The 24,748-nt window shown below is 37.9% G+C and overlaps 3 protein-coding genes and 1 long non-coding RNA gene across 6 annotated transcripts; 3 read left to right on the plus strand and 1 right to left on the minus strand.

Annotated features, from left to right (window-relative positions):
* Nucleotides 1-564: 564 nt before the first annotated feature.
* Nucleotides 565-24,116, minus strand: LOC148188216 (uncharacterized). The gene is made up of 4 exons (XR_015777880.1): nucleotides 23,653-24,116; nucleotides 11,824-11,874; nucleotides 10,724-10,835; nucleotides 565-766 (listed from the first exon to the last, which is right to left on the minus strand). It is a non-coding gene; the product is annotated as an uncharacterized LOC148188216 (long non-coding RNA).
* On the plus strand, nucleotides 1,872-6,552 carry LOC121945183 (C-C chemokine receptor type 5). The gene is made up of 3 exons (XM_042489223.2): nucleotides 1,872-2,030; nucleotides 3,201-3,368; nucleotides 3,516-6,552. The coding sequence occupies exons 1-3, from the start codon at nucleotides 2,024-2,026 to the stop codon at nucleotides 4,421-4,423; spliced, it is 1,083 nt and encodes a 360-aa protein (XP_042345157.2). The 5' UTR covers nucleotides 1,872-2,023; the 3' UTR covers nucleotides 4,424-6,552.
* Nucleotides 8,208-13,727, plus strand: LOC121945184 (C-C chemokine receptor type 2). Of its 2 annotated transcripts, none has more exons than XM_042489225.2 (4): nucleotides 8,208-8,402; nucleotides 10,667-10,812; nucleotides 10,993-11,165; nucleotides 12,465-13,727. In XM_042489225.2, exons 2-4 carry the CDS (start codon nucleotides 10,671-10,673, stop codon nucleotides 13,170-13,172), a joined length of 1,023 nt encoding a protein of 340 aa, XP_042345159.1. In that variant the 5' UTR covers nucleotides 8,208-8,402; nucleotides 10,667-10,670; the 3' UTR covers nucleotides 13,173-13,727. The 2 variants fall into 2 exon arrangements, with proteins under 2 accessions (XP_042345159.1, XP_042345158.1); XM_042489224.2 differs by having other exon boundaries at nucleotides 10,670-10,812.
* ccr8.2 (chemokine (C-C motif) receptor 8.2) lies at nucleotides 14,350-22,834 on the plus strand. Of its 2 annotated transcripts, none has more exons than XM_042489219.2 (3): nucleotides 14,350-14,527; nucleotides 16,609-16,689; nucleotides 19,019-22,834. In XM_042489219.2, exons 1-3 carry the CDS (start codon nucleotides 14,487-14,489, stop codon nucleotides 20,103-20,105), a joined length of 1,209 nt encoding a protein of 402 aa, XP_042345153.1. In that variant the 5' UTR covers nucleotides 14,350-14,486; the 3' UTR covers nucleotides 20,106-22,834. The 2 variants fall into 2 exon arrangements, with proteins under 2 accessions (XP_042345153.1, XP_042345154.1); XM_042489220.2 differs by lacking the exon at nucleotides 14,350-14,527 and adding an exon at nucleotides 14,610-16,399.
* Nucleotides 24,117-24,748: the final 632 nt, after the last annotated feature.

The raw sequence follows: 24,748 nt of genomic DNA on the forward strand, positions 1-24,748 counted from the left end.
GTACAGGTTCATAAACACTCGCATTCACTGTTTCCACCTTTTCACGTTTTCTCTATATTTGCCAAGCCTATATACCCTATATTTGAGGGAATAAAAACTTTTAACAGCACATCTAGCGTACTACAATGACCATCTTATAATCCTATTCGACCACTGAAAATTTTAAAACAAAATTAAAGATGCATCTTTATTTCCACTTACTTTTAGCTGTCTGATGCTCATGCATCTTTTCTAACCGTTTTTAATATTTTCTTTTTTACATTACTCTTGCTTTTATCTCGTGAGTTGTTTTAGCCTCATTTAATTCACCAGAGTTCTTTTTTACTTATTGTATTGCATTATGTATCGCTGCCTTTCATGCACCTTTTACGTCTTTAATCATATAAAACTGTGTTGAGACAGATTCTAACCCATCTGCCTCAACTAGAAAACTGCTTTTGTTTTTTGATTCTGCTATGTAAATAAAAGTGACTTGACTTAAAGAGAAGGATATAGCCAACAAGAGGGTTACAGCTCAGAGAGACATTACATCAAGTCTTTATTCATGTTTTCCGTACTTTGATGTGTTTAATACATAATGTTTAAAACATGCAGTCGGGCTGTCTGTCTCGGTTGCAGCTCCTGAGTGCGTCCTCTCTTTTATTTGGAAGGCAATGCTACGTGGTTTCCGGTAATGTGTGTTCTACCTTGACGTAGATCTCTCCGGCCCGCCTTCGTCAGCAGCTCTAACGTCAATCATCCTCATTGGGAATTCACTGAGCGCCAGCTGGAGAGCGACGGCACCAGTACACAGAGATACATACAAACAAAACGTTAAACATAAATAAATAAAATTCATTCATTTAAAAAAAGGGTTCAAAGCTGAACATCCAGCGATACGCAAACGTTTTTTTTGTTGTTGTTAGTATTATCAATCAGCAAACGTTATTATAATTGTTAAATATTGTTGTATCATTACTAGAAGTAGCAGTTGGCTATCATCATTGTTATTGTACATTGGGTTTATATATGAGATAGGCCAAATCAAAGTTTGAGAGGCACTCTGAAAAAGTTTCTGTGCATAAATGTCTCATTGAAATTCAGCGATGACAATTCAAATCTTTCCTCCCGGCATGTTTCTCCCGGCATGCTTTGGGCTGTCTTGCCCCTCTGCAACACCTCCCTGCGCAACTTTGGTTTGACTCTCCACCACAAGAGGTCACTCGTAGACCATTCTACAAATTTACTCCAAAGTTGATCTGTTTTGGTGCTCTACATGGGTTAAGATTTTGGATAATTAGGGGTGAAAAAAACATTAATAGAATGATGATGGTAGTAAGAACAAGACAAGGTCTAAAACAGTATCATAAGACAGACAGTAATTGCCCTTTAAAAACAGTTCCTAATGATAATGATATATTTTTCATTTAGCTAAATTAAAGTAATACTCTGTGATGTAAATGTAGAAAACAATAGGGTAGCTCGGTCGCCCAAATTTGACAGAAATATGCAATCACTTCCTAATTGATGGTGAGATCTTTTTATAATTATAATGGATATGACTAAATTTAGATTATTACTGCGCAGACTGTACCACAGATTTGTTTACATTACAATGGAGTAAAAAAGTATCTTTGATTCTAACTATAACCAGTTGTTGCACCCATTCATGCTCACTTTTCATTAAATACTCGAACCCTTTACTTTTTATATGAATCTATGTGGTAAAACGTGTTGTTGGAGCTCTTCAGCTAAAATCATTTTACGTAGGTGTTTTTTGGCTGTCTTTATATCAAGGGTGAATTGTGATCTGTGGCTCCTGATAAGGATCTTGAAGTCATACTTGGGGACTTTCAGGAAGTGACAGCTGCATTTCTGCTTGTCTGCTAGTCATAAATAGGGGACTGCAGACTTTAAGACTGTTAGTTCATCACTATTCTTTTGAGGACATCGTGTCCATAAAGATCTGGCCAGAGAAATAAGAAGCCCCGAAGTGCAGCCGCTGACTAGACCTGATAGAAAAAGGGATCACTGAGATATCACCATGTCAGGTGAATGCATTTCAACAACTGCACTTGCGTTGCATAATGTATATATATTTCAACATATTATTGACTTGTAGCAGAAATTTGTGACAATCTTTGATGGTTGCCTAATACACTGCTGTCAGTTGTAAGTCCTATTCTCCACTTAAATGCAAACTCTGTAATGAAGTACACTTAAGAATTTATTTAGATTTCCATATTGATCTTTACTAAAACAGGTCCTGAGATGGTTTTATTAAATTATTATTATTTTATTAAAACTGCCTCAGAGGAAGGAAATATTATGTAGCCATCAAAGTGTCTTTAAAAATTGCTATTTGTACTCACCAGACATATAACCTACAAACACGTACGAACTGAGGTAGACCATATGACAATATTCAAATAAACTAAAATCTGAAGTAATCTTGTTTCCATTTAAATACTCAGTGATATATTTCAAACTATTTTATATATGTAAAACATCTCTAACAATGGACAGTATACAGCAAGTTATGATTGAGACATGTAACCACATATGAGAAACTTGACACCAGTGTTTGCACTGGTGTGATACATTCAAGACCCTTTCCATACAGTCAGTGTTTACATTATTTTGTCTTCCCCTTATAAATTAATGTGCAGATGTGACAAATTTTATTCTGACAGAGGATTAAGTTACCTGCAAGGACCAGCAGAGGGCATAATAACCTCCATTATCCATTCACTTAGAGGGCCTATTTGCCCAAGTAACAAATGATCATACTTTCCCACTCAGTGATTACAATCCCCACAGATCATTTGGGATTTTGTTTGCAGATTTTTATTGTATTTATTTATCTATTTTTATTTCTGTTTTTTAATAAGACAATTATATCTGAGAACTCTGCCCTAACAAAAATACAATGTTTGTGGTGTTCAAAGTATTAAAAAAATTACATCTAGCCCTGTTTAATGAATAATCACAGACAGGTGTGAACAGCTTTCACTGAAACTACTTTCTGCCAAAAAAAAAGGTCCCTTTGAAAACTGCTACAATTTTGCTGTTACAAAGTATTATTTTAATTTTGTGAGCATCAACAATTTCATGTATACATGCAACCTTGCCATTTTAATGTGTATAGTACATCCTAATGTATTAAATCTCAAACAAGGTTTGATTTTTGCAAATTCTGAAATCTGAAAATCTGTCTACAGATGACGGAGAAAATGCCACTACACCGAACTACTATAACTACGATTATTCAGCTTATTATGGTGAACTCGTTCCAGACTTCACTCCTTGCAGCAATGCCAATGTGAAGGAGTTTGGCAAAGTGTTTTTGCCCACCCTCTACAGTTTGGTTTTCATCCTCGGCTTTATAGGTATGTGTGTGCGTGCGTGTGTGTGTGTGTGAATCTGAGTGTGACAGAGAGAGAGAGAGAGAGAGAGAGAGTGAGTCAGAATGCAAGACCATTACATATGATGCATGGTGATCTGACACATTTAACATTTTCCCTTCCTCTATAAAGGTAATGGCCTGGTGGTGTGTGTCCTGGTGAAGCACAGCAAACAGACCAACTTTACAGACATCTGCTTCTTCAACCTGGCTCTCTCTGACCTCCTCTTCGTCCTCACGCTGCCTTTCTACTCTCACTACTCTGTGGTCAGTCAGTGGACTTTCGGAAACTTCATGTGCCGTTTCGCCACTGGCTCCCACACAACTGGGTTCTACAGCAGCATCTTCTTCATGGTTGTCATGACACTGGACCGCTACATGGTCATCCTGCACACATACAAGGTGTCACACTATCGCAGTCTGAGGGCAGGCGTTGCTGTGACCTTGTTGGTCTGGATGCTGAGCTTTTGTGTCTCTCTGCCAGATATCATCTTCACAAAGGTGAAGAATGAGTCTTTCGGGTTGGCTTGCATATACAGCCCTGAAAATTATGCCTGGAGGAATTATAACATCTTCTCAATAAATGTGCTCGGTCTGGTGATCCCCTTGTTGGTGATGATAGTTTGCTACGGCAGGATCATCCCCATAATAATGAACATGAAGACTGCGAAGAAGCATCGTGTTGTTAAGGTGATCATCACCATTGTGGTCATCTTTTTTTTGTTCTGGGCCCCATATAACATTTCTCTCTTCTTGGGGTTTCTGAAATCTGAAGGTATATTGAAGAGCAACTGCAACCTGGAAGCAAATTTAAGACTTGCAGCAACAGTAACTGAGACGTTTGCTTACAGTCACTGCTGCCTGAACCCCATCATATACGCCTTTGTGGGACAAAAGTTCATGAAACGAGCCCTGCATCTGCTGAGGAAATGGGTGCCAGGGATTAACCTTGTGTCCACCAGAGATTTTTCAGATAGCTCATACAGAAAAAGCTCAGTTATGACTAGGTCCTCTAATGCCAGCTCCACTGTGATCATGTAAGAGGTGAAGTGCAGATGAATGTTGTATATGTTGTGCTTTATGGAGATCACTTGCAGATTTGACATGTTTTTATCCAGGCAACCTTATTACTGCTACCACTGCTAATCAGATTATCAAGCAGCATATTGTTTTGTCACTTCCTTTTTCAACCTATGACAGTGTTATTCAATATCAATGTCTATCTTAAAAATTTGCCTGTACCTCTATATATCATTATCTGTAGACCTTATTGATTTTATTTGCACTTTGAATTTACACTGTAATGTTTAGTTTTGACTAGAGCTGCACAATAATATAGCTTTTTATTTTGTTTTTTAAAGTGTCATTGTGATATCAACGTGTGATAAACACATTTGGAAATATCAGACTCTAAAAACAGTAACATATTGATACTATCTGTGTGAAGGCCTATTTTGTATGATATGCGCAATGCTGTTAACTCCCTAGCCAGTCAGAGTCCTTGTCTGATTCCGCATGCACACGAGTGAGGTTTGCTGCCTCACTACTCTGCATGGATGAAGGAGGAAAGTGTGACAAGATGAGTGCAAGCAAAAGTGCAAGCACAGAAAGGAACCAATGCCTAAAAACTAGCACATAGCCCAGAGTCCTGCATCAGGTGACTGACAAAAAAAGGTGATTCACAGATGGCATTTTGTCTTAATGTATTTCTGGTTGGGATCTGGGTGTAAAAATGAACTTGTAGGCTGGGTAGCAGGTGTCCAATAATAAAGAGCCTATATCAAAATAAATATGAATAATTGTAATTTCATTCAATGTTTTAACACTTTCTCTCTCTGACTGCTGATCAAGCGGCAACCTCCTGAATTGAAAAATGAAGCCAACACGGGAGTGCCACAAATTGCAGTTCTTTGACCGGCCAATAGAGGCTTGAGGCTCCAGAAGTGAGTCCATCCCCAAAGTAACCCATGTAAAAATGTCCAAGTGAATTTCATTCACATCATATTAAGACTTATTCAAAATTAGTGGCAGACTAGTTTGAGTGACAGGTTAGGCTCTCTATAGATAGTGTCTTCTGGCTCTCAGTCACATCAGCCATCTGGACAATATTTTGGATACAGGAGAGACGATGAGGCAAAAGTACAGCTACTGTGCAGCTCAAGTACTGAGTGCATGTATCTGCATATTGCAAATATTGTTATCACAATATTCAATAATGTTACTACATATAATATTGTGCAGCCCTAGTTTTGACCATAAGATGTCTGTTATCTGAGGAGTACCATCATCTTCTATATGATCTCAGGTATTTGCTAAATTCTTTGCAATGCTCTTCCTTTTCCTGCTGAGCAACACTGATTGAAACTATGAGCGTCTTGTTTATATCAGCCTGTAACCACAATGTTTGTTTCCCCTTGCCTGATGTGTTGAAACTTTTACACTTTAGCTGATGAGCCTGCAATTTGGAGAAAAACATTCATACTATATGGAAAAGCTACCATTTAGAAGAAACATAATACTTTTACAAGATGAAATTGGGGTATTTTCCACTTTCCTGAGGAAAAAGTTGTTCATTCAAATGTCAAAGATAAATCAAAGCCACAAAGTTGAGGAAACAGGTTATTCGTCACCTTTAGCACTTTCAGCCGTCAATCTTGGGTATAAATCTGTTGATATGGAACAAAGTTTGGCTCATCATGCACGCCTGGAATTTTTCATATATTTTCTTGATATTGTTGTATGCCTAACAATTGTACATATGTACAGTATATTGCAAGTTTGCATTTTTCTAGAGTTTTCATATTGGATGTATTCTTTTTTTCTCTGTTATTTTACTGCCATTTCAGATGTTACTTAAAACACAAAATATATACTGTCAATTTATTCCCATATATCAACTTAATGATCAATGCTCTTGTTTAAGCTTTTGTGTGCATGTTCATGTTGTGATTTGTTGTTATGGTTTAGTTTTCCTGCGGCGATTATTAAAGTTTTACATGTCAAATAATAAGAATACCAATGATATGTCATATAGTGCTTTTCTGAGGACACAGAATCCACAGCACAACCTGTGTTCATTCAAGATAAATCTCATTTTATGCACCTTGGGTTCTTTAATTGTCTATGTGACTGTGACCTTATAAAGATATTAAAATTTACTGCACAGTTAAGTTTTGGGGTTTTTTTGTTGGCGATTACTTTTCACATGCTGTAAATTTTTCATGTTCAACTTTGTCTTATTGTAACTTTTTTTAAGTGAGGTTGAATGAGACACCTCTACCTTTACCACTGCCTAGATCAGTTGTGTTATTGTGCGACTCCAAACTAACGCTTTTAAATACCAAAGTCATACAATAACACAAACAAACTAATCGATCTGTAGAGCAGACCGAAATATATTCTCAAAGTGGTGGCTTTGAAGACAGCATAAACTATTGCTTCAGTTCTTAGATGGAAGAGGCAGTCTGACAGCAAGATAAAGAGGTAAAAATATTCTAAATATGGCAAAAAGCACTTTTACACTTCACATTCACACATTCACATACTGGTGGTCCAGGCGGTCACACAAGGTGCCAGCTGCTACGCAGTAACGATTTACATTTACTCACACACCAATGGAACAGTCACTTGCAATTTGGTGTTCAGTATCTTGTCCAAGAAGACTTTAACACGTAAACTTGAGGAGCCGAGGATCGAACCATTAGTCTTCTACTAGTGGACAAACCGCTTTCCTGGGCCACAACCAGCGAACTCAAACAGATAATGATTTTCTTTGGTGGCTAAAATACATTTGCTGCTTCCCCGATCTACAACAGTACATTGCTTAGCTTCGGTAATACACTTACAGTGGAGAAGTCTTTCAAACAATCCCACATCAAAAAATATTAATTATCGCTTCAATGACTGATCCTCAGGCCAATACAGGCAGCTTTTTAAAATCATATTAAACAAATTTTCGTTCCACAAAGTCATTAAAAGATATTAAGTGTGTTAAAAAAACAAATGATATTGTCACAAATCAAATAAAAATGTAGGCGATTATTTATTAGTGCTGAATAAGTTCCATGATAAGAGCAGCTTGTTATATTGATAGTTGAAGAGAATCTACTGTAAAGATGTCATTAAACATAAACATATTAAAGTCTATAGCTCAGTTGATCCGACTTTATATTAATTAAGATATATATCATGTTTAAATAGTCCAGACAGACCTTTTTTTATTATATTTTATTTATTCATCCTATGATAAAATTACATTACATTAATTGCATTTTGAAAAATACATGAATACATATATTCAGCTGAAAGTTAAAGTCAGTGAAGTGTCATTAGGGTCCTTGCAGTGCTGTGGTATAATCAAGGAAGGGTTGCCATATCTGTTTAAATCTCCCTGCTTTCCCTGACATCTCATATCAAATTTTCTCCATGTATGAAGTATTAAAGAGCCAGGTTTTAAAACAGGGGGATATCCCCCTGTTTTAAAACCTGGCTCTTTAAGATATGGCAACCCTTCCTTGATTATACCACAGCACTCTTTGTTCCAGACTTAAAAGATAACTTTCTTTGCAATGACCATTCCATACTGAATTGACAAAATTTTCCATTGACTTAGAGAGACTGACCTATTTTGAACTAAAAGTCGACAAAATGAGTGAATATTGTTTTTCCTGTTGAGCTGAATGCTATTTTCAAAAGTTTATATCACCTAAAAAGTCAGTTTGAAAAGCACAATGAAACAGAGAAAAGCTCCTCATTAGAATACATCTCTCCCTGCTATTCTTTTCCGCACATGTTAATACACGAAGGGACATTTCTCAGAAAACCACATTCGACACCTCTGTGCCGTCTTAACAGAATGCGGAGGAAACAACAAAACCCAACGTTCACCTTACGAGAAATGAGCCCTGCTGCAGGATTCGACACAAAAGTGAGCAATGCAAGTTGACAGGATGACATGTAAGCTTGGCATGCAGCACAACAGCATACACATTCAAGAGCAGTGATTCTGGCAGACAAGGCGGTAAGCACAATAAAATTTTAATTTTTTAAAAACTTTTACCAGACATCCCTCACCTCTCTTACCTCCAACATCTATAAAAACAGGGGGAGTAGAGGTTTTTATGTGCACGCGCATGTGTATGAATATCAACCACAGGAAGTGAGGGTCGGCATGGGTGTCAAAGCAGGTGGTTGTGTATATGTTGATAGCAAGAAGAAGGTTCGAGATGTGGTTTTAAATAGATGACATGAATATGATTATGGTCAGAGTAGGAGGAAGTTTGTGAAATTCATAGACAGATGAAAATTAATTCAACATCTCCACTGGTGATGGCGTTTGATAATGTTGCTTGTACCTCAAGCACACTGTGCATTCAGTGGGGGGAAAATAAGATAATGTTAAGTTATAATCAGTTAAAGTGACCAAAAAAATAGTTATTGCAATGGCTGTCTTCCAGATTTGGAAAATTGTTTCTAGGTTTTTAGTAACAGCAGACACACACACCTTTCAGACATGACTCATTAAGTGATGATTATATCTGAAAAGTTCAACTTAAAGGGCAGGAAAGTCCACTAGCATCCCCTGAATTCTGTCACATTCATACATAAATGTTTTGTTTTTTCAAATTATTATTTTTTTTAATCTTCTATTCGTACGAAATGTTCAGTGTGGCACATATGGACTTCAGTCATCACAATGATGGAGCATCTATCATGATGAAGGAAAAACACATCTTCTTTTCCTGGGTTTTTTTCTGTGTGTGAGTGGAGGCTTCAGAAAAAAAGTTAAGAAGATAGAAGCTAAAGAGTCAAAAGATCTTATTGTGAAAACGCTGTAATTTGTACTATATACCCCTTTATATTTGAATAATTTGGCCACTTTGGCTTCAGCAAGGTGTCTCTTCATGTTGCAAAAACAGATTTTATTTGGATCGATACCTAGAAATGTCCTAGATCATTTGTGCCCAAACTTTTTCCTTAAGGGACTCATTCTCTATCACTTAGTAAAGTGACAACTCTGTCAAATAACATATTTTATGGATATTTCATATTATATTCACTGCATAACTATTCTATCTAAAAACTGTACAACTACCTCAAATAGTGAAGGCAATAACTACATGTTTGTGTAAAACAAGCTCATTTTGAGCATATTATTTCTGGAAAACACTGTGTTAGAGATACATTTTCCTGATATCTTCATTTAACTTTTTACACTATTATTTGTCTGTATTATGGGTTGTTTTTTTTGGCTTTTTTTAACAATCATACATACTTAATATGTTTCTTTTTTGAAAAATTGAGATATATGCTTACTAAATGTTTAAAAACTTTTTTTACACCTTAAAATCAAGGAGGCCTTGCAACCCCCTGGAAAGGTTTGGAGACTTCTAAAAGGGGTCGGGAGTGAAAAAGAGTGTCCTAGATGGTCACATTTTTCTACTTAACCGTCTTTGATTTTTTTTCTAGTTTATGTCTAGGAGACAGAAGTCCAAGTGAATGGAGCATGGTATTCAAGGCACTGAGAAAAGTAAACAACAGAATTAGGTTTTTGCTGAGAAAAATTGAATTAACTGAAAAAGAAAACAAACTGGTGGGCAATTCTCTTGTACTATTGTCTTTAAAACTTGTTGAATTGAAGGTCTAGGAGGAAGTAAAAATTGCACCCTGAACAACTCAGGGCCATTATAGGTTTGAACTCAAGTGCATGTTGCTACAAGTCAAACAGCATGGCCTTTAGTTTTGATTAACAGCACTGTCCAAACACAACTCAATGTATGACATAGTTTATAACCAAAAAAAAAGCCCCTTGTTTTGTCCCTTAAGGGGAACTTATGCATACCAGGATGGGGCAAGTGTTGTAGACTTGTGGTCACCTTGGCTTTGTACCAAGTACTTGTTCATTTAGGTTGGTAGGTGTTGGGTGTGGGGAAAAACAACCACCAAAAGAAAAAAAAAGTGAAATGGTGGCATATGGAAAACTTTAAAGTGTAGTATTATCATATCCATAATATGACTTGTATGTCACTTAAATGATATATTTTTTGTTGTTTGACTTGGACTGATTTCACTGATGTTAATTCTGGTATTCACTTGTTTGTTCAGTATGATGCCACTGAATCACCCTGACACCTTTTTTTCTAAATTATGTTCTTTACATCATGAACCACAGTGGTTTTATGCATCATTTGAACTTTGTGTGGGTTTGTACCATTTCTGACATCCCTTCTCATAATGTGTTAACCCCAAATAATCTGAGGGTTTTTTTTGTCCCTCCTCACACAGCAGAATGAACACATCAGAGAGTGAGCTAAACTACTTGGACTATGATTACAATGGCACCTGTGATCAGGTTCCCGGTCCAGAGTCGCTCGATGGATCCTCGGTCTTGTTGTTTCTCTACTACACGGTGTTTTGTCTCAGTCTGCTGGGTATGTTCAAAGAGACCTAAATCCTAAACAGAAGAGGAAACATGTATTGCTCTATTTGCACATTTTAATACACATTTGCATTTTAAGCGTTTATCTGAAACTGGAATGTGCAACAGTTCTACAGTCACAAGAAATGATAAGCAACCGAAAGATGATGAACAATTTGAATCAATTTCACAGGCAACAGCACAGTTCTCTGGGTTCTCCTGCGGTACATGAAGCTGAAAACAATGACGGACATTTGTCTTCTTAACCTGGCCCTGTCTGACATCATACTGGCAGTGTTCCTGCCCCTCTGGGCACACGATACTCAGAACCTCGCATCATGCAAACTGATGACAGGAGTCTATCAGGTGGGGCTTCGATTGTTGCCATTGTTTCATTACTTAGAAGTTGTAGGCTTGAGTAACATGATTATCACTCAAGGAAGATTCGAGCCATAAATTTGTTGATATTAGACTCAGCTTGACAAAAAAAAAGACTTGTAATTTAACTTTGACATTGATAAAAATGACTTGTGACTTCACTTGGACTTGCGCGTTTAGACTTGAAAATACTTGATACCTTCCCCTAGCCAAAAAAAAGAGAAAATATGTATTAAAAAAATGTGTCTTGAGTCAACGCACTTTCCTTCATCTCCTGAATCAAGTAACATTAACATTTTCCATTTCCAGCACGTTAGAAAAAAAGGAAAAAGTGGAACCAGAGAGAATTTTGCATTTTCATAAAAAAAAACTACAGTTCATCAAAGACAAACTTCATTATACAAAACAAGCTCGCAGAAAATTACAGACAGAGATGCAACAACCTCCAACAAACTTGTTTTAACAAATAAGTATAGATTTTAAAAGCAATCATGATTTTTTGTAAATTGAATAGATATTATATATTATATATTATACATTAGGCTACTCTGTTGTTAAAATGACTTTCCATTTGTGAAGTGCACATTATAATTTTTTAAGGACTTAGAACTTAAGTTAGGGACATGGGACTTGACTCTGGACTTACCTGTCTTGACATGTGACTTGACTTTGGACTTGAGTCTTGCTTGACCTTCCTCTGCAAAAAAAACAATTAAAAAAATCACTCATTATTTGATATTTGAAACTGGATGTTTAGAGAGCAGATGTAAAAATTTAAAAAAGACATGCAGCTTTCTTTTGTATTTATTTTAATGTATTAATTTACACGTTTACTTAATAAGGACCCTGTATCTGATGACTAAACAGAGATATAGCTAAAAGCTCATTTTTATCCAGGTGAATATGTGTGAAAAGTTATGATTAGGCTAGTCCAGTAACATCCTAACCCTAACACTGTATCTTAACTATTAGTGTATAAATGTAACACTGGAATGTATCATTAATTCTATTTATTTTTGTGAGACATTATGCCAGTTATTTCCATTTCTTGCAAAAAGCCTAATTTAATCAACGTTACTGTACAGTCTGCATGACTAGGTTGTGCAGCAATGTTCCACTCTTCTGGTTTTCTTTATAATAGAAGAGATATTCTGGCAGTAACCGAGGTGAGATCAGGTATAAGGTAACAACAGCTGTGAAACAGCTGCTGTGTAATGTGGGCCAAACCACAATGAGGCCAGTAAAACCTGAGTCTGACTTTGCTTCCACCTCTGCTCCTCTGCACAGTTGGGTTTCTACAGCGGCACCTTCTTTGTGACCCTCATGAGTGTGGACCGCTACCTGGCCATCGTCCACGCTGTTGCAGCCATGCGAGCTCGGACACTTCGCTACGGAATCGCAGCCAGCACTGTTATCTGGGTTCTGTCTGTCATCATGGCGTTACCTGGGGTGACATTTGCATCCTTGGAGACAGAACCAGATAACATCTCCCAGTGCCAGCCACTGTACCCAGTGGAAAGCCAGAACTTTTGGAAGATGATGCGAAACTTCAGTGAGAACACAGTGGGCCTCTTCGTGTGCCTCCCCATCATGATTTTCTGCTATGTGAAAATACTTGTCGTGCTGTCCAAGTCCAGGAACTCCAAAAAAGACAGGGCTGTAAAGCTGATATTCACCATTGTGTGTGTGTTTGTGGTGTGCTGGGTCCCCTACAATGTCATGGTTTTCCTTCAGACGCTGCAACTGTTCCTGGACACTCTGAACGCCTGCGAGCCTTCACAAACCATCAACTCTGCCATGAGCTTTGCTGAGATCATCGCACTGTCTCACTGCTGTATAAATCCAGTCATCTATGCATTTGTTGGAGAGAAGTTTAGGAAGGCACTGGACAAAGTGCTGACTCGATACCTCTGCTGGAGACAAGAGAGCAGAGGGATTCACAAAGACACCACAGAGAAAGAGACTTCCAACACCCCTGTCAAATCAGATTACTAAGAATGATGAACACACCTTGCTGCAAAAATGGCAAAGTGTGTGTGTACAAGTTACAAGGTAGATTTAGAAGTCATTTTTCAAAAGTAGTTTTTTTTAACGCAGTTTAATAAATGAAATTAAAATTTGTTCTTAAATCCTGCTATGTCTTTCTGGAGTCAAAGAAGGAGCTGATGACTCTCACAGCCTGAGGGATGAAGCCGCTCCGTACTCTGGTAGTATGGCACTTACAGATGTCACTGATGTTGATGGGAACCAGTGAAGTTCTGGTCTGTTTTAATAACCTGCTGTAGAGCCTTCCTGTCCTGGGCAAGTTAACCAGGGTCTTGCCCCTGAATTTAGCCTAAGTCTCTGAGGAAGCAGAGCCTTTTCTGTGCTTCTGTTAACCTGGCGTGTTGTTGTGCATGCGTGTCGTTCTTTTGAGAACTTTAAAAATGTACTCAGACTACTGAAAGTGTACAGAATTTTATGAAACAATGATTTAACTTGTATAATTCAAAGTGTAAATGGTAAAACTATATTGTTTTGGTAAAATCAAATAAAGAAAATAAAACTTGATTGCTCCCTTCTTTTAGTGAGAGAAAAAAGTCCCTTGATGTGTGAGTTGAAACCATTTTTCTGACATGTGTAAAATGTCACTAGCAGAGAATCTTGACGCTGTGTCACATCACCATACATCCATTTCAGGCAGCCATTCTTGGCAACAAGTAATTATGTGACAAAAAGTGTTGCAGAGCAGAATCCCTGCGTCATATAACAACAACCTACCTGACTAACAGGCTGGCGTTTGGTCATTCTGGCCTACAATTTAGCTGCTGACTGAATCAAAATGATGCAACAAATTTTTAAGAACTCTAAAATGCAAGAGTCACATCTCAATTTGAGCTTCAGATTTTAGTCAGAGCTTTTTTTTTGCGGTTTTGAAATAGCTATCAGTCTCGACTGCAATGACGGCAGTGTCAGTAGTATCACTTTTGCCAAGCATAAAGGTAAAAGTGTGCTCTGCAAGCCTCCAGCTGCAAGAGGTTGCAGGTTTGGTCCAAGTTGCAGTGCATCTTGCCTAAATGGACCAGTGTCTCTGCAAAGCTGCGGGTTGTAAGCATTTTGAAAGTATCTGCAGGAAGTAACAATACATACATCTCTTACCCACAAGCCCACCTATGGTTAAGGAGGGGGTGGGAGTATTTTTAAAAGGTTAGCAGACCACAAACAAGAAGGTGTGAGAAGTACTGTTCATTTCTCGCGCACATAATGAGCTTGGATGAACAGCTGATAATTTCTTTGATCTGGCCGTCCACCTCAGTCTTTTGATCCGGAATGAACACCACCATCAGCAATATTTTTAACATCACCACCAGGTAATGCTTTTTTTTATTCTTTATGTGACATATCTGTACAATTGTTATTGGATGAAGCTCATGAGCTGAACTGATTAACACTGACCCTAATTTAACTCTGGGTCATTATGGACATAAGGTCATTACTAGTCCAGCTGTAAAAAAAAAAAAAAAAAAAGGTTAAGTTGTGGTTATGAGGTTTTACAATGCAATTTAAGAACTCTAATTCATTTGACTGTGACAAAGTGCACTTTATCCTAATGGCTCTTAAAGACATAGTGATGACTGTTTTTGACTGTGACACTTTCGAGAACTTAATAAGCGAGAAGGAAGATCTCCTCTCAGTTTAGTTTCTGTATTTGAATCATTTTAAGAATTTAGATTCATATCACTTACATTTCTGGGGTCCCCCCCTTCATACTCGTCTTGCTATGAGTCCATGACAGAGGACGTTAGTTCTCCTCACACCATATGTTTAAACTTGCTTTGTAGAAAGGATGCATCTTGATCATCAGTCAATTCTACAACCAATGAACGATCCCTCACTTTAACAATGGATCAGCATTTGATGGACAGCAACAGTATTGAGGCCATCACCTAACACAATCGCACAAAATAGGGAACCTGTAACTGTGCAAAAATAGCAGTACTAACTCTTTAATAGGGGTTGACCGATCTTGGTTTTGCACAGCCGATACTATTATTAGTTGTTAATGAGACTGCTAACATAAATATTTATGACCAATATGCATTTACAATTAAAAGGAAAATCTTTCTGTCAATATTAAGAATTTGAAATATAACAAACTCCAACACAAAACGTTGTTTAAATGCCTTTTTCAAATGTACATATATATACAGCAAGTTCCCAGCAACAGTTTTTATAAAATCATGTGAAAATTTTAAGAAAAAATGAATAAATAAAAATTGCTTCCCAATGCTTACAATTTCTTTGCACTTGCTAATTTTTTTTTTTTTTTTTAAAGATTATTTTTTTGGCATTTTTGCCTTTATTGAATAGGACAGAGTGATAGTGTGAAAGGCGGAGAGAGAGGGCACAACATGCAGCAAAGGGCCATAGGCCAGAGTCGAACCCATGGCCGCTGCAGCGAGGACATTGCCTTCTTACATGGGGTGCCCCAATTAATTAATTTTAACGGCGATCATTACAATAAATTTTACATGTAACACGTGCATGTACATGTGCTGAAAACCATCTTTTAAAACAGGGGTTCACAACTTGGGGTTGACAGATTATCAGTCTGTCCGATTATTTGGGCATATATTTGGCATTTTTGCCGATTATCTGTATCTGCGTTTTACTTTAATGATTGCGGATAAATGAATGAATTCACGTGGCTTGTCTGTAGATCCGTATTCACAACACAACAAAGTAAGCAATGTGATAATAAACTGTGTGAGAAAAGAATCGTGGAGATGTGGCGTTATACCTATGTCATGGAATGCATAAAAAAATTGCTGTGACCTGTGGAAAGCTCTGTAGTTACACCACTTCATGCAAGGATCCCTCGAGGAGAGAGGAGGCGAGGAAGCATAGGTTAACATGATGAAAAGGACTCAGAGTTAACAGGTGAGCAGTGAATGGGGATGTCTAAAGGCCTCTGGTGGACAGGTAGGGAAAGGCAACAAATAATTTCTGAGGAAGTTGGGATGAGGCTGAAGAGGCGGAACAAAAATTGTGACAGGCCCTCGATTGTGATGAGGAACAGATTTTCTCTTCCTTCTTTTACCCCATAATAAAGCTGACTGCTGTGAAACTTAAACACATGGTATGTGGACTTTCAGCTCTGGCACTGCCTTTGGATCCACTATTTAATAGTTATACTTAAAAAAAATTGATATAAAAAAACTGATCCAGCTGAATCACAGAAAGTAAATGGACCTTTTAACTTTATTTTTAGTTTTTAACTTTGATTAAGAAACAGATCTAATCATTTAATGTGGATTCACCATCTCAACATTGCTAGAAACATTAAAATGTGTCAAAGTAGTGGAAAGAAAAAAAAATCCAGGCCAGGGTGTGTGTATGTTTTTCTCTTTTTCCCCCTAAAGTAGGTCATGTTTTTTTTTATCATTTCCAGGAGGCTGACCATGGCTGCAACAACCCCTGCTGTTGTGGCTTTCACCGCAGTGAGTGAGAATTCATTTACGGTCTTACCAAGGTAAGTTCAAACCTCCACATACTACCACTATTTGTTATTTATGTTGCTCAGATCACTCGGTCTCAAAGTCTGCAATGCATCTTTGTAAGTCTGTGCCTCCCTGGCTTCCACTGTTTCTACTTTTTCATAAGATGCTGACTGTTTCAGTTCCATTCTGTGTCATTAATCCTAACATCTGTTCTGCTGATATTTACTCCTAAACTGAGCCGAAAGAGCTCAGCTGCATTGCTTTTGTTGCACTTGTTTGACAGTGCAGCTTATCTTCGTGAAAATGTTTCTTTTTTTTATTGCATTCCCTTTTGTGTGACTAAATGAGAATGGATGAAATTCGGGACAGGGGAGTTGGGGTGGGCTTGACCACATGGCTGTGATGGCCGAGGTCTTGGGTGCATCAGAGCTGACCACAGTAAAGCACATAAAGTCAAAACTCAAAGGGACAATCTATTAGTTTTTATAGATGAACTCAACTGCCTACTATTAGGAAAAAAGAAACAATGACTGTGTCGTATGTAACAGTGTGTAAATCATTTTCTGTTACAGAAAATTCAGGATGATATGAAAGACACTATCCCAGCTGTGTTTACAAGACATTATGCACAGGCGATAGGTAGCCTGGAATCATTCTGAATGTGTTTCCAGCAGCTAAGATTGTCACTGAGCTGTGGGAAATAGCAAACATATTTTATCACTGCAGCTATAACAAATTCCTCCTGCAGAGGCGGCTGCACTCTCAGTCATATGGTTTAAAACAGGTCAAACTAGAAAAGTGCACTCAGCAGAGTGCAGATCTCAGCTAGGGAACCAAGCTCTCTCCCAGGCTGAGCATGGCCACTCTAGACACCTCTTGTAATTCCAGCAGACGCAGCACAGTGTAATATGACGCAGTGCGGAGGACAGAACAATAACAGAACAATAGTGCATGTCCAGTGGAACTGTCCCTTCTGTCTTCCTTACAGTTAAAACAGCAGCGAAAATAACAAAAAATGGGGGTTTATTCATCCCTTGACGTGCCTGTCTTTCATGGATCATGACATATTGGGTATGGACTCAATATGCAGCTGCTCTGGTTCAAACTGAGACCAAATGTTTTTAATGGATGTCAGTTTTTGAGCCAAAGTGTCTTGTAACAGATGGTAAGGCTCATAGTTTTCAGCTGAGACAATTTCCAGAAAACCTGGCCCCCCACCAGTCCACTAAAATGAGTAAGGAGTCAATGACGGCATAAAACAGTCAGTAAGACAAGTTATTAAACAACTGTGAATAACGACAACCACCACAGGTTCTTCAGTATACAGTTATGCTCAAAAAAATGATTATGCCGATTAGTACACTAGATCACAATAGGAGTTGAAAGATTATTGGCCTGGACAATTATTGGGGCAGATATTTGGCATTTTGCTGATTATCTGTATCTGCTTTTTGTTTTCATGATCGCTGCTAAAATGAATTAATAAAAAGTACAAAGAAAGTGTCAGCATAGGAGGAACTTTTACCTTGTCCAACCTGTGGGAGCTAATTTCATTTTTGTATTTAAATTTTCACTTGACTTTATAAAAAAGTTACTGGGAACTTGCTGTATATGATGTCGAACATTTCAGTTTTGATTTAACATTTGCTAAAAGCATTTAAACAAAGTTTTGTTTTGGAACAAAACAAAACTTATATTTTGTTATATTCCAAATTCTAAATATTGAAAGAATAATTTTTGTTGTAAATCAGTTACAAATATCGATTATCGGTCTCATTAACTACTAATAATCGATATCAGCCCTTACACAGCCACCCACACATGCCAAACTCATACACACACAACTAAACGCATGATCCCCTCAAGGCTTATGGCTGGTGGAGATAATAATGACATCAGTAAACTGTTATTTATAATTACCTAATCCATGCAATAGACAAGCATAACACATCAATAATACTCTTACAAATCTTACGAAAACAAACAGGACTTTTTTAAAAAAAAATAACTGCAGGAATTACAGCCTTACTAATTTGTGTAGACTGATAATTTAATGAAAATCAAATCATGAATCAAATCATATCTCATTTCAATCTAAACCCTTCTTTGTTCAGCTTGTTGCGCTCTGAAATAAACAATAGTTCAGTGCAGCATTTTTCAGTATTACTGTCACCAGGTCGGGCGGTCAGGTCATTTTTGCCTTAAAGTTTTAGGTCCAGCCTCTCAGCATGCAGACAGGTCATGTTTTAGCTCGTTTCTATTATATATTAATGAGTTACAGGTCCAACAAAGTGGCCTGACATAAGGGGATCTTCCTAATCATTCTTTGCTCCTTGCTTTTGTCCCTCTGTTTCTCACCAGCTCCACAGCAGCACCCTTCACCGAAATCACCACAGAGAACATCTCAGATTACTACGCTTACTCCGACTACCCTGAGGGTGACTTCGGGAGGTGTGTGTATGAGCATCATGGGGCCAAATTCCTTCCAGCCCTCTACGCCATTTTCTTCATCTTCGGGCTTCTGGGTAACTCTCTGGTCATCTGGGTCATTGCTTGTGGGGTGCGCCTCCGCAGCATGACTGACGTGTGCCTCCTGAACTTGGCGGTTGCTGACCTCCTCTTGGTGTGTACGCTTCCCTTCCTCGCCCACCAAGCCCGGGACCAGTGGCAGTTTGGGGATGGGATGTGCAAAGTGGTCCTGGGTATCTATCACATTGTTTTATACAGTGGGATCTTTTTTATCAGCCTAATGAGCATCGACCGCTACCTGGCTATAGTCCAGGCTGTGTACGCTATGAGAGTGCGGACGAGGTCCTTTGGAATGATCGCAGCGGCTGTCACATGGGTGGCTGGATTTTTTGCTTCTTTCCCTGACATGATCTTTCTCAAACAGCAGACTTTTACTTACTCTCAGTACTGCTCCCCTGAGTATCCCACAGCTGACTACTCTGAAGGCAGATCTCACTTTTGGAGGGTCTTCAGCCTTTTTAAAATGAACATTTTGGGTTTATTTGTCCCTGTCATCATCATGGGCTTCTGCTACTCACAGATTGTGTGGAGGCTGCTGTACAGCCAGTCATCCAAAAAACAGGCCATCCGTTTAGTTCTCATAGTTGCGGCTGTTTTCCTTTGCTGCTGGGTCCCCTTTAATGTCGCATCTTTCTTTAAAGCGCTGGAGCTACTGCACATCTATTCAGGATGCCAAAGCAGCAAAGCTATCAAACTGGCTTTACAAGTCACTGAGGCCATTTCCTACTCGCACAGCTGCCTCAACCCCATCCTGTACGTGTTTGTAGGGGAGAAGTTCAGGAGGCACCTGCTGAGGTTGATAAACAGGGCTCCCTGCAGGCTCTGTAAGATGGTCATGGTCTGCATACCTCAGGACAGAATGGCCTTATCAGTCTACTCGCAGACGTCCAGCCTGGACGACAGGAGCACTGCTGTGTAATGTCTGTTTCTGTCTGTGTCGTCAAGTCATGACGAGAGCATTTTTCTTGTGAAGAAAAAAAGAGGAAATTCTGGCCAATTCTCACTTCTTATCATCTATTTTAGGACTTTACTTTAGTCTACAGTTGGGTGTAGGCTAAAGGCGTGTGCTGCAGGATTTATTGCTTAGTGTTTATGAGAACAACATTCAAACTGGCCCCATCCACCTGAGCTCAACAAGACTGAGAAAGCAGCGAGGGTCAAGCGAGCCAGAGAGTGAGTAAAGAGAGGAAGCAGGAGCAAGAAAAAAAGCAGTGAATCTGAGGCATAAAACATGATTTTCTGACTATTTCAAAGCAGTTCAGCACAAATTAATAGATTTGGGTGAATTCAGCATAAACAAACGCTTCACTGTGTCCGCTTGGCTTCTTTGCTCTGCTCAGACTTCGCCTTTAACAGAACATTTTAGGAACTAAGTGAAGGAGTGAAGGATTATAACAGGGAAGTACATGTGACTATGAGTCAGCTTGGAAACAGGAGCTTTATTGCCTAGTTACATGCAAGCAGCACACCATATATGTATATATCTTTAAATAAGTTTTATTAACATACAAATATATGATGGAATTTTACTGTGAATACGGTTTTTGATACTTTAGAAAATTCTTTTGCATAGTTGAGAATTAAATAGATTGTACCTACACCTGTATTTTTAGTTGAGAAACTGTTTATAAATGAAATGTATCGCTTTTTCATCGTGCCTCTGGCCACAGTTAAATGAAAAACTGTGAAAAATAAAACTGTAATCGATCCACAGTATAAAAAGCCTCAGTAACCTCATTTAAGCTATCGAAAGAAACAATATGTGTACAGTACTGCAACAAGCCAGAGCTGAACTCAGATATTGACCACTTGCACTCAGTCACAAGAAACACCAATAAGAGAAGGGAACTGAATATTATATGTTATTCGCCCGTGACAACCACTCTTACATGCATCGGTTTTGTGTGTATCAAACTGTTGCACAGCAAAAGGTCCCCGCTACAGCTGGAAACTTTTAATGCAAGTTTCATAGCATATGTCACAGCAAATTTGCACCTAACCTCAACATAGAAAAAAACCACAACCAGCACGGGAGGAAGTGTATAACAAAGCTGTCAGCCTAACCTTTGCAGTCTTTCTGCACGAATGAGCATTTCACTGCCATTTTTGAAAATGTTTCTGCAACATTCTTACTGATATTAATCAGCATTTCACACAAAAAAACACCTAATTTTCAGATCACTTCACTCTGTCATGCAGACTGAATAGGCTCCCCGTTCGTTCAACTCACAGTTAGTATTTAATTTATATCAGCCGGGGGATTGTAAACTCATTGAAAATGCAGAAAGTTCCTCCCTTCTTCTGAGCTTGTTCCTCCTATTTTCTACAGAGCTTTCTTTCCTTACTGTAGCATAGTTGCTGGTAAATTTGAACTGTTTTGCGTTTAAGTGAAGATAAATCAAATTTTATGTTAATGTCCTTCATCTCCCATTTTTTATGACACAGGATTTATGTCAGAACCTCATGGGAGATCTTTTTGTGTAGTGTATTTCCCACAGAAATCAGCAAGATTTTTTTTGTAAGAGATTTTCTTTCAGCATTTTTATGCTTGACAAACTTGAGAAAGACTGACTTTAAAAAAAAAAACAACTACTCTGTGGTAATTTGTCTAATTGCTTAAGTTTGACCTGATTAACACTGAGTGAATATGGGGGGTTTTACATAAACAAGTTGTAAATGTATGGTAATATTATTTGTGTTATGGAGACAGTAGAAGTTTAAGTTTTTCTTTCATAACATGTAAATATTTAACAATCTTGTTTATGAGAATTTGTATACTGAGTTATATATTGAGTTGTATGAGTTTGTTATACATTTACTGTTTATTTTATTTGCTATTCTTGTTTTGTTTTTCTCTTATTTATTTATTTTTACACTTGAAGTAAGAAAAAAATTAAAACAAAAAATTAGATCCATAAACATTAGATGCAGGAAGTATCTGGTGTGGTTTTCCTTTGTTTCACCCCTGCTTGGTAAATGTTCTTGTCTGTTAAACTTCCTGTTCGCAACGCAGATGCAGACTTCCTTATAATACATCCATGCACAGACTAAATGCACAGTCTCAATTTACCCTGATGACATCATTATGACATAATCAGGATGATATTCTCAGATTACAAGTACCCACAGACAGGTTATGATGTATACTGCAACTGTAACATCCTGTTATTAATTTGAGCTGGGGATATTTGTTGCATGCGGCCCTTCTCTCTCTCCCTGCATTTCCTTTGAGTAGCTCTACCATCAACAATACATAAACATCAAATAATGGCAAAATGCCATTATTTTAGAGCCATGACATGAGGCAGAGGGAGTTTTTAAGTGTATAAATATTTGTGAAATTTTTAGTTGTAGGCAATGTGAAGCTTAAGTAAAATTTCCACTTGAGTGTACAATGAATAAATAAATATGTCTATTTTATTCTATGCTATTATTTTTTATAATGTTTTTTTATATATTCTTTTTTATAAAGAGAGGCATTACTGTATGGACATTTGTTGTGGTTTTTGTCACAGCAACCACACAGATATGCAGTATGCAGACTGAATGAGCAGACATAAGCAGAAAAAAAAGCAGATATTTTTGAAATGTTGTTGCTGTGCTCAATATTTATGCATCTTTTTTTTTCAATTAAAGATTATAATTATACCACAAATATCTAATATATTTTCTTTGGTAAACTAATGTGTTGTATTTTGGGGATGTCTTCCTTTGAGAATTTATATTATGGTCCCTTTTTGAACTTCATTATTCACACAATATTTGATTTTTCTTAGGTGGTGATTCTACTGAAGCCTTGTGACACCCAGTTCTGTGCAGTCTGGCTCTATTCATGAGGATGTGCTTGTACTGACCAGAAATCAAATAATAAATTGAGGCACATTGTGAATCTATCAATCTATGTACGTTTATGTAATCTATATGATATGACGAGTTAAATAAAATAAATCTGCACACATCACACTACAAAGCAATTATGACCAAACCTAAAATATATTATTTTTCCATAGATGCCACTCGCAGTCTGGGCATACAATTGATAATCAATTACACAGTCAATTTCCTCTGTGCAACCTCACTAGAATTAAACAGAGAAAATAGACAGAACTCAGAGAATTAAACAAAAAATTGCAAAAGAAATGAAATAAAAATTCTATGGACACTGAGGAGGGTGCAACAACAATCATTTAACCAAATCATTTAAATAATCAGCACTTCATATCTATCTTCTATAGAATCAACAGCAGAATAACAAAAACATCACCAGAGCAGACAACATGTATACAAACTAAGCTCCACAGCAGCTACACACACACACACACACGCACGCACACACACGTTTCAAGCAGAGGAGTGAATGTACAGATTTGACACAACTTGCAGTGCACACACATGCAGCTCAACAACGCTGACGCTTCCCTCTGAGGACAGTCACGTATTTCTCACAGGTGGTTTGCAGTACTCACCATGATGAATCGTGCACCACGAAGTCCTCCTTAGTCTAAGCAACATTCAAACTTCAGCCCCTGTTGAAGTTTTCAAACATGTTAAGCTCTGCAGAGGCCAGAGCAAAAGGAAACAGCAGCCCACTGATTCTTCTGGTTCTCGGGCTGTCTGTGCAGTCACAGCTGCGAAAGGGTTAACAGTCACAACAGGAGAAAGGCCTCCACAACGAAACGTTTCTCAGTGGTCGCTGAAATCACCGCCGGGGGATGAATATTTTAACATTTAACATGTTAGCCACAGGCCACAGGCCACGCCCACAAGCCCCACCCAGCATGCACCTGTTGGTGGGTGCGTTTGATATGAATCACTTGGCATGCTGGCTGGGTGGTTAACACACACACAGAATAAGAAGAGCATATTTCATTTTTTAAGCTGACCCCTGTCTAAAATGACTTCAAACGGAGGGATCGAGAGTGGGCTCGTGTAAAAGGAGAAGGAGAAATGCCAATGGTGGTATAAAATCTCCACCATTTTACTGTAAAAGATTGCAGATTGCCTTTTTTGTTAATAAAATTGATTTGACCTGACTTGTCTTGCCCTGTTCTGACATACGATTAAAATAATCAAGAATAAAAACAGACTTAAACTAAAGAATAATCTCAACTAAGGTCTCTTATCAGGAGGAGGAGAGGGGTGTGAGGACAAATTTTCAAGTCAAGTAAGACTAAAAAAAAAAAATCGATTGCCTTTTTGAAAAACTTCTTTATCTATTCTAAATAAAAGTGTGAACACTTGTGAAACTTTCCACTGTGGGACTTACCCTGAATATTTCATATTATATTCAAGGCTTTTAAGTAAACAGGGTGAGAGATTTGAAGCAGCCAAGGCAAGTTGCCTACTTAAGTAATTCACTCAAAATAAAGGGTGCTGTAAGCAGGTGTATTATTATTTCTCCATAATACATCTGAACTCCTTGTTAATCTTAAAATGAAAGCTGACTGGGGTTCTTGTCTACCTCTCTAGGATGTATTGAAAAGAAAAGAAGGAAATGTTAAATGTGTTTTATAAAAATATACTTTTTTCACAGACCCCTTGGGGTTGTATACATATAGAAAA

This window comes from Plectropomus leopardus, chromosome 11, assembly GCF_026936395.1.
Source record: "Plectropomus leopardus strain MGB_pleo_1.0 chromosome 11, ASM2693639v1, whole genome shotgun sequence".
In the NCBI taxonomy this organism is placed as follows: Eukaryota; Metazoa; Chordata; class Actinopteri; order Perciformes; family Serranidae; genus Plectropomus; species Plectropomus leopardus.

Coding starts and splice junctions, on each gene's coding strand:
- LOC121945183 (XM_042489223.2), top strand. Junction 3,369..3,515: donor TTTCATCCTCGGCTTTATAG/GTATGTGTGTGC, acceptor TCCTCTATAAAG/GTAATGGCCTGGTGGTGTGT.
- LOC121945184 (XM_042489225.2), top strand. CDS start 10,671: ATGAACACATCAGAGAGTGAGCTAAACTACTTGGACTATGATTACAAT. Junction 10,813..10,992: donor GTTTTGTCTCAGTCTGCTGG/GTATGTTCAAAG, acceptor TCAATTTCACAG/GCAACAGCACAGTTCTCTGG. Junction 11,166..12,464: donor TGATGACAGGAGTCTATCAG/GTGGGGCTTCGA, acceptor TCCTCTGCACAG/TTGGGTTTCTACAGCGGCAC.
- ccr8.2 (XM_042489219.2), top strand. CDS start 14,487: ATGAACACCACCATCAGCAATATTTTTAACATCACCACCAG. Junction 14,528..16,608: donor ATTTTTAACATCACCACCAG/GTAATGCTTTTT, acceptor TATCATTTCCAG/GAGGCTGACCATGGCTGCAA. Junction 16,690..19,018: donor TCATTTACGGTCTTACCAAG/GTAAGTTCAAAC, acceptor GTTTCTCACCAG/CTCCACAGCAGCACCCTTCA.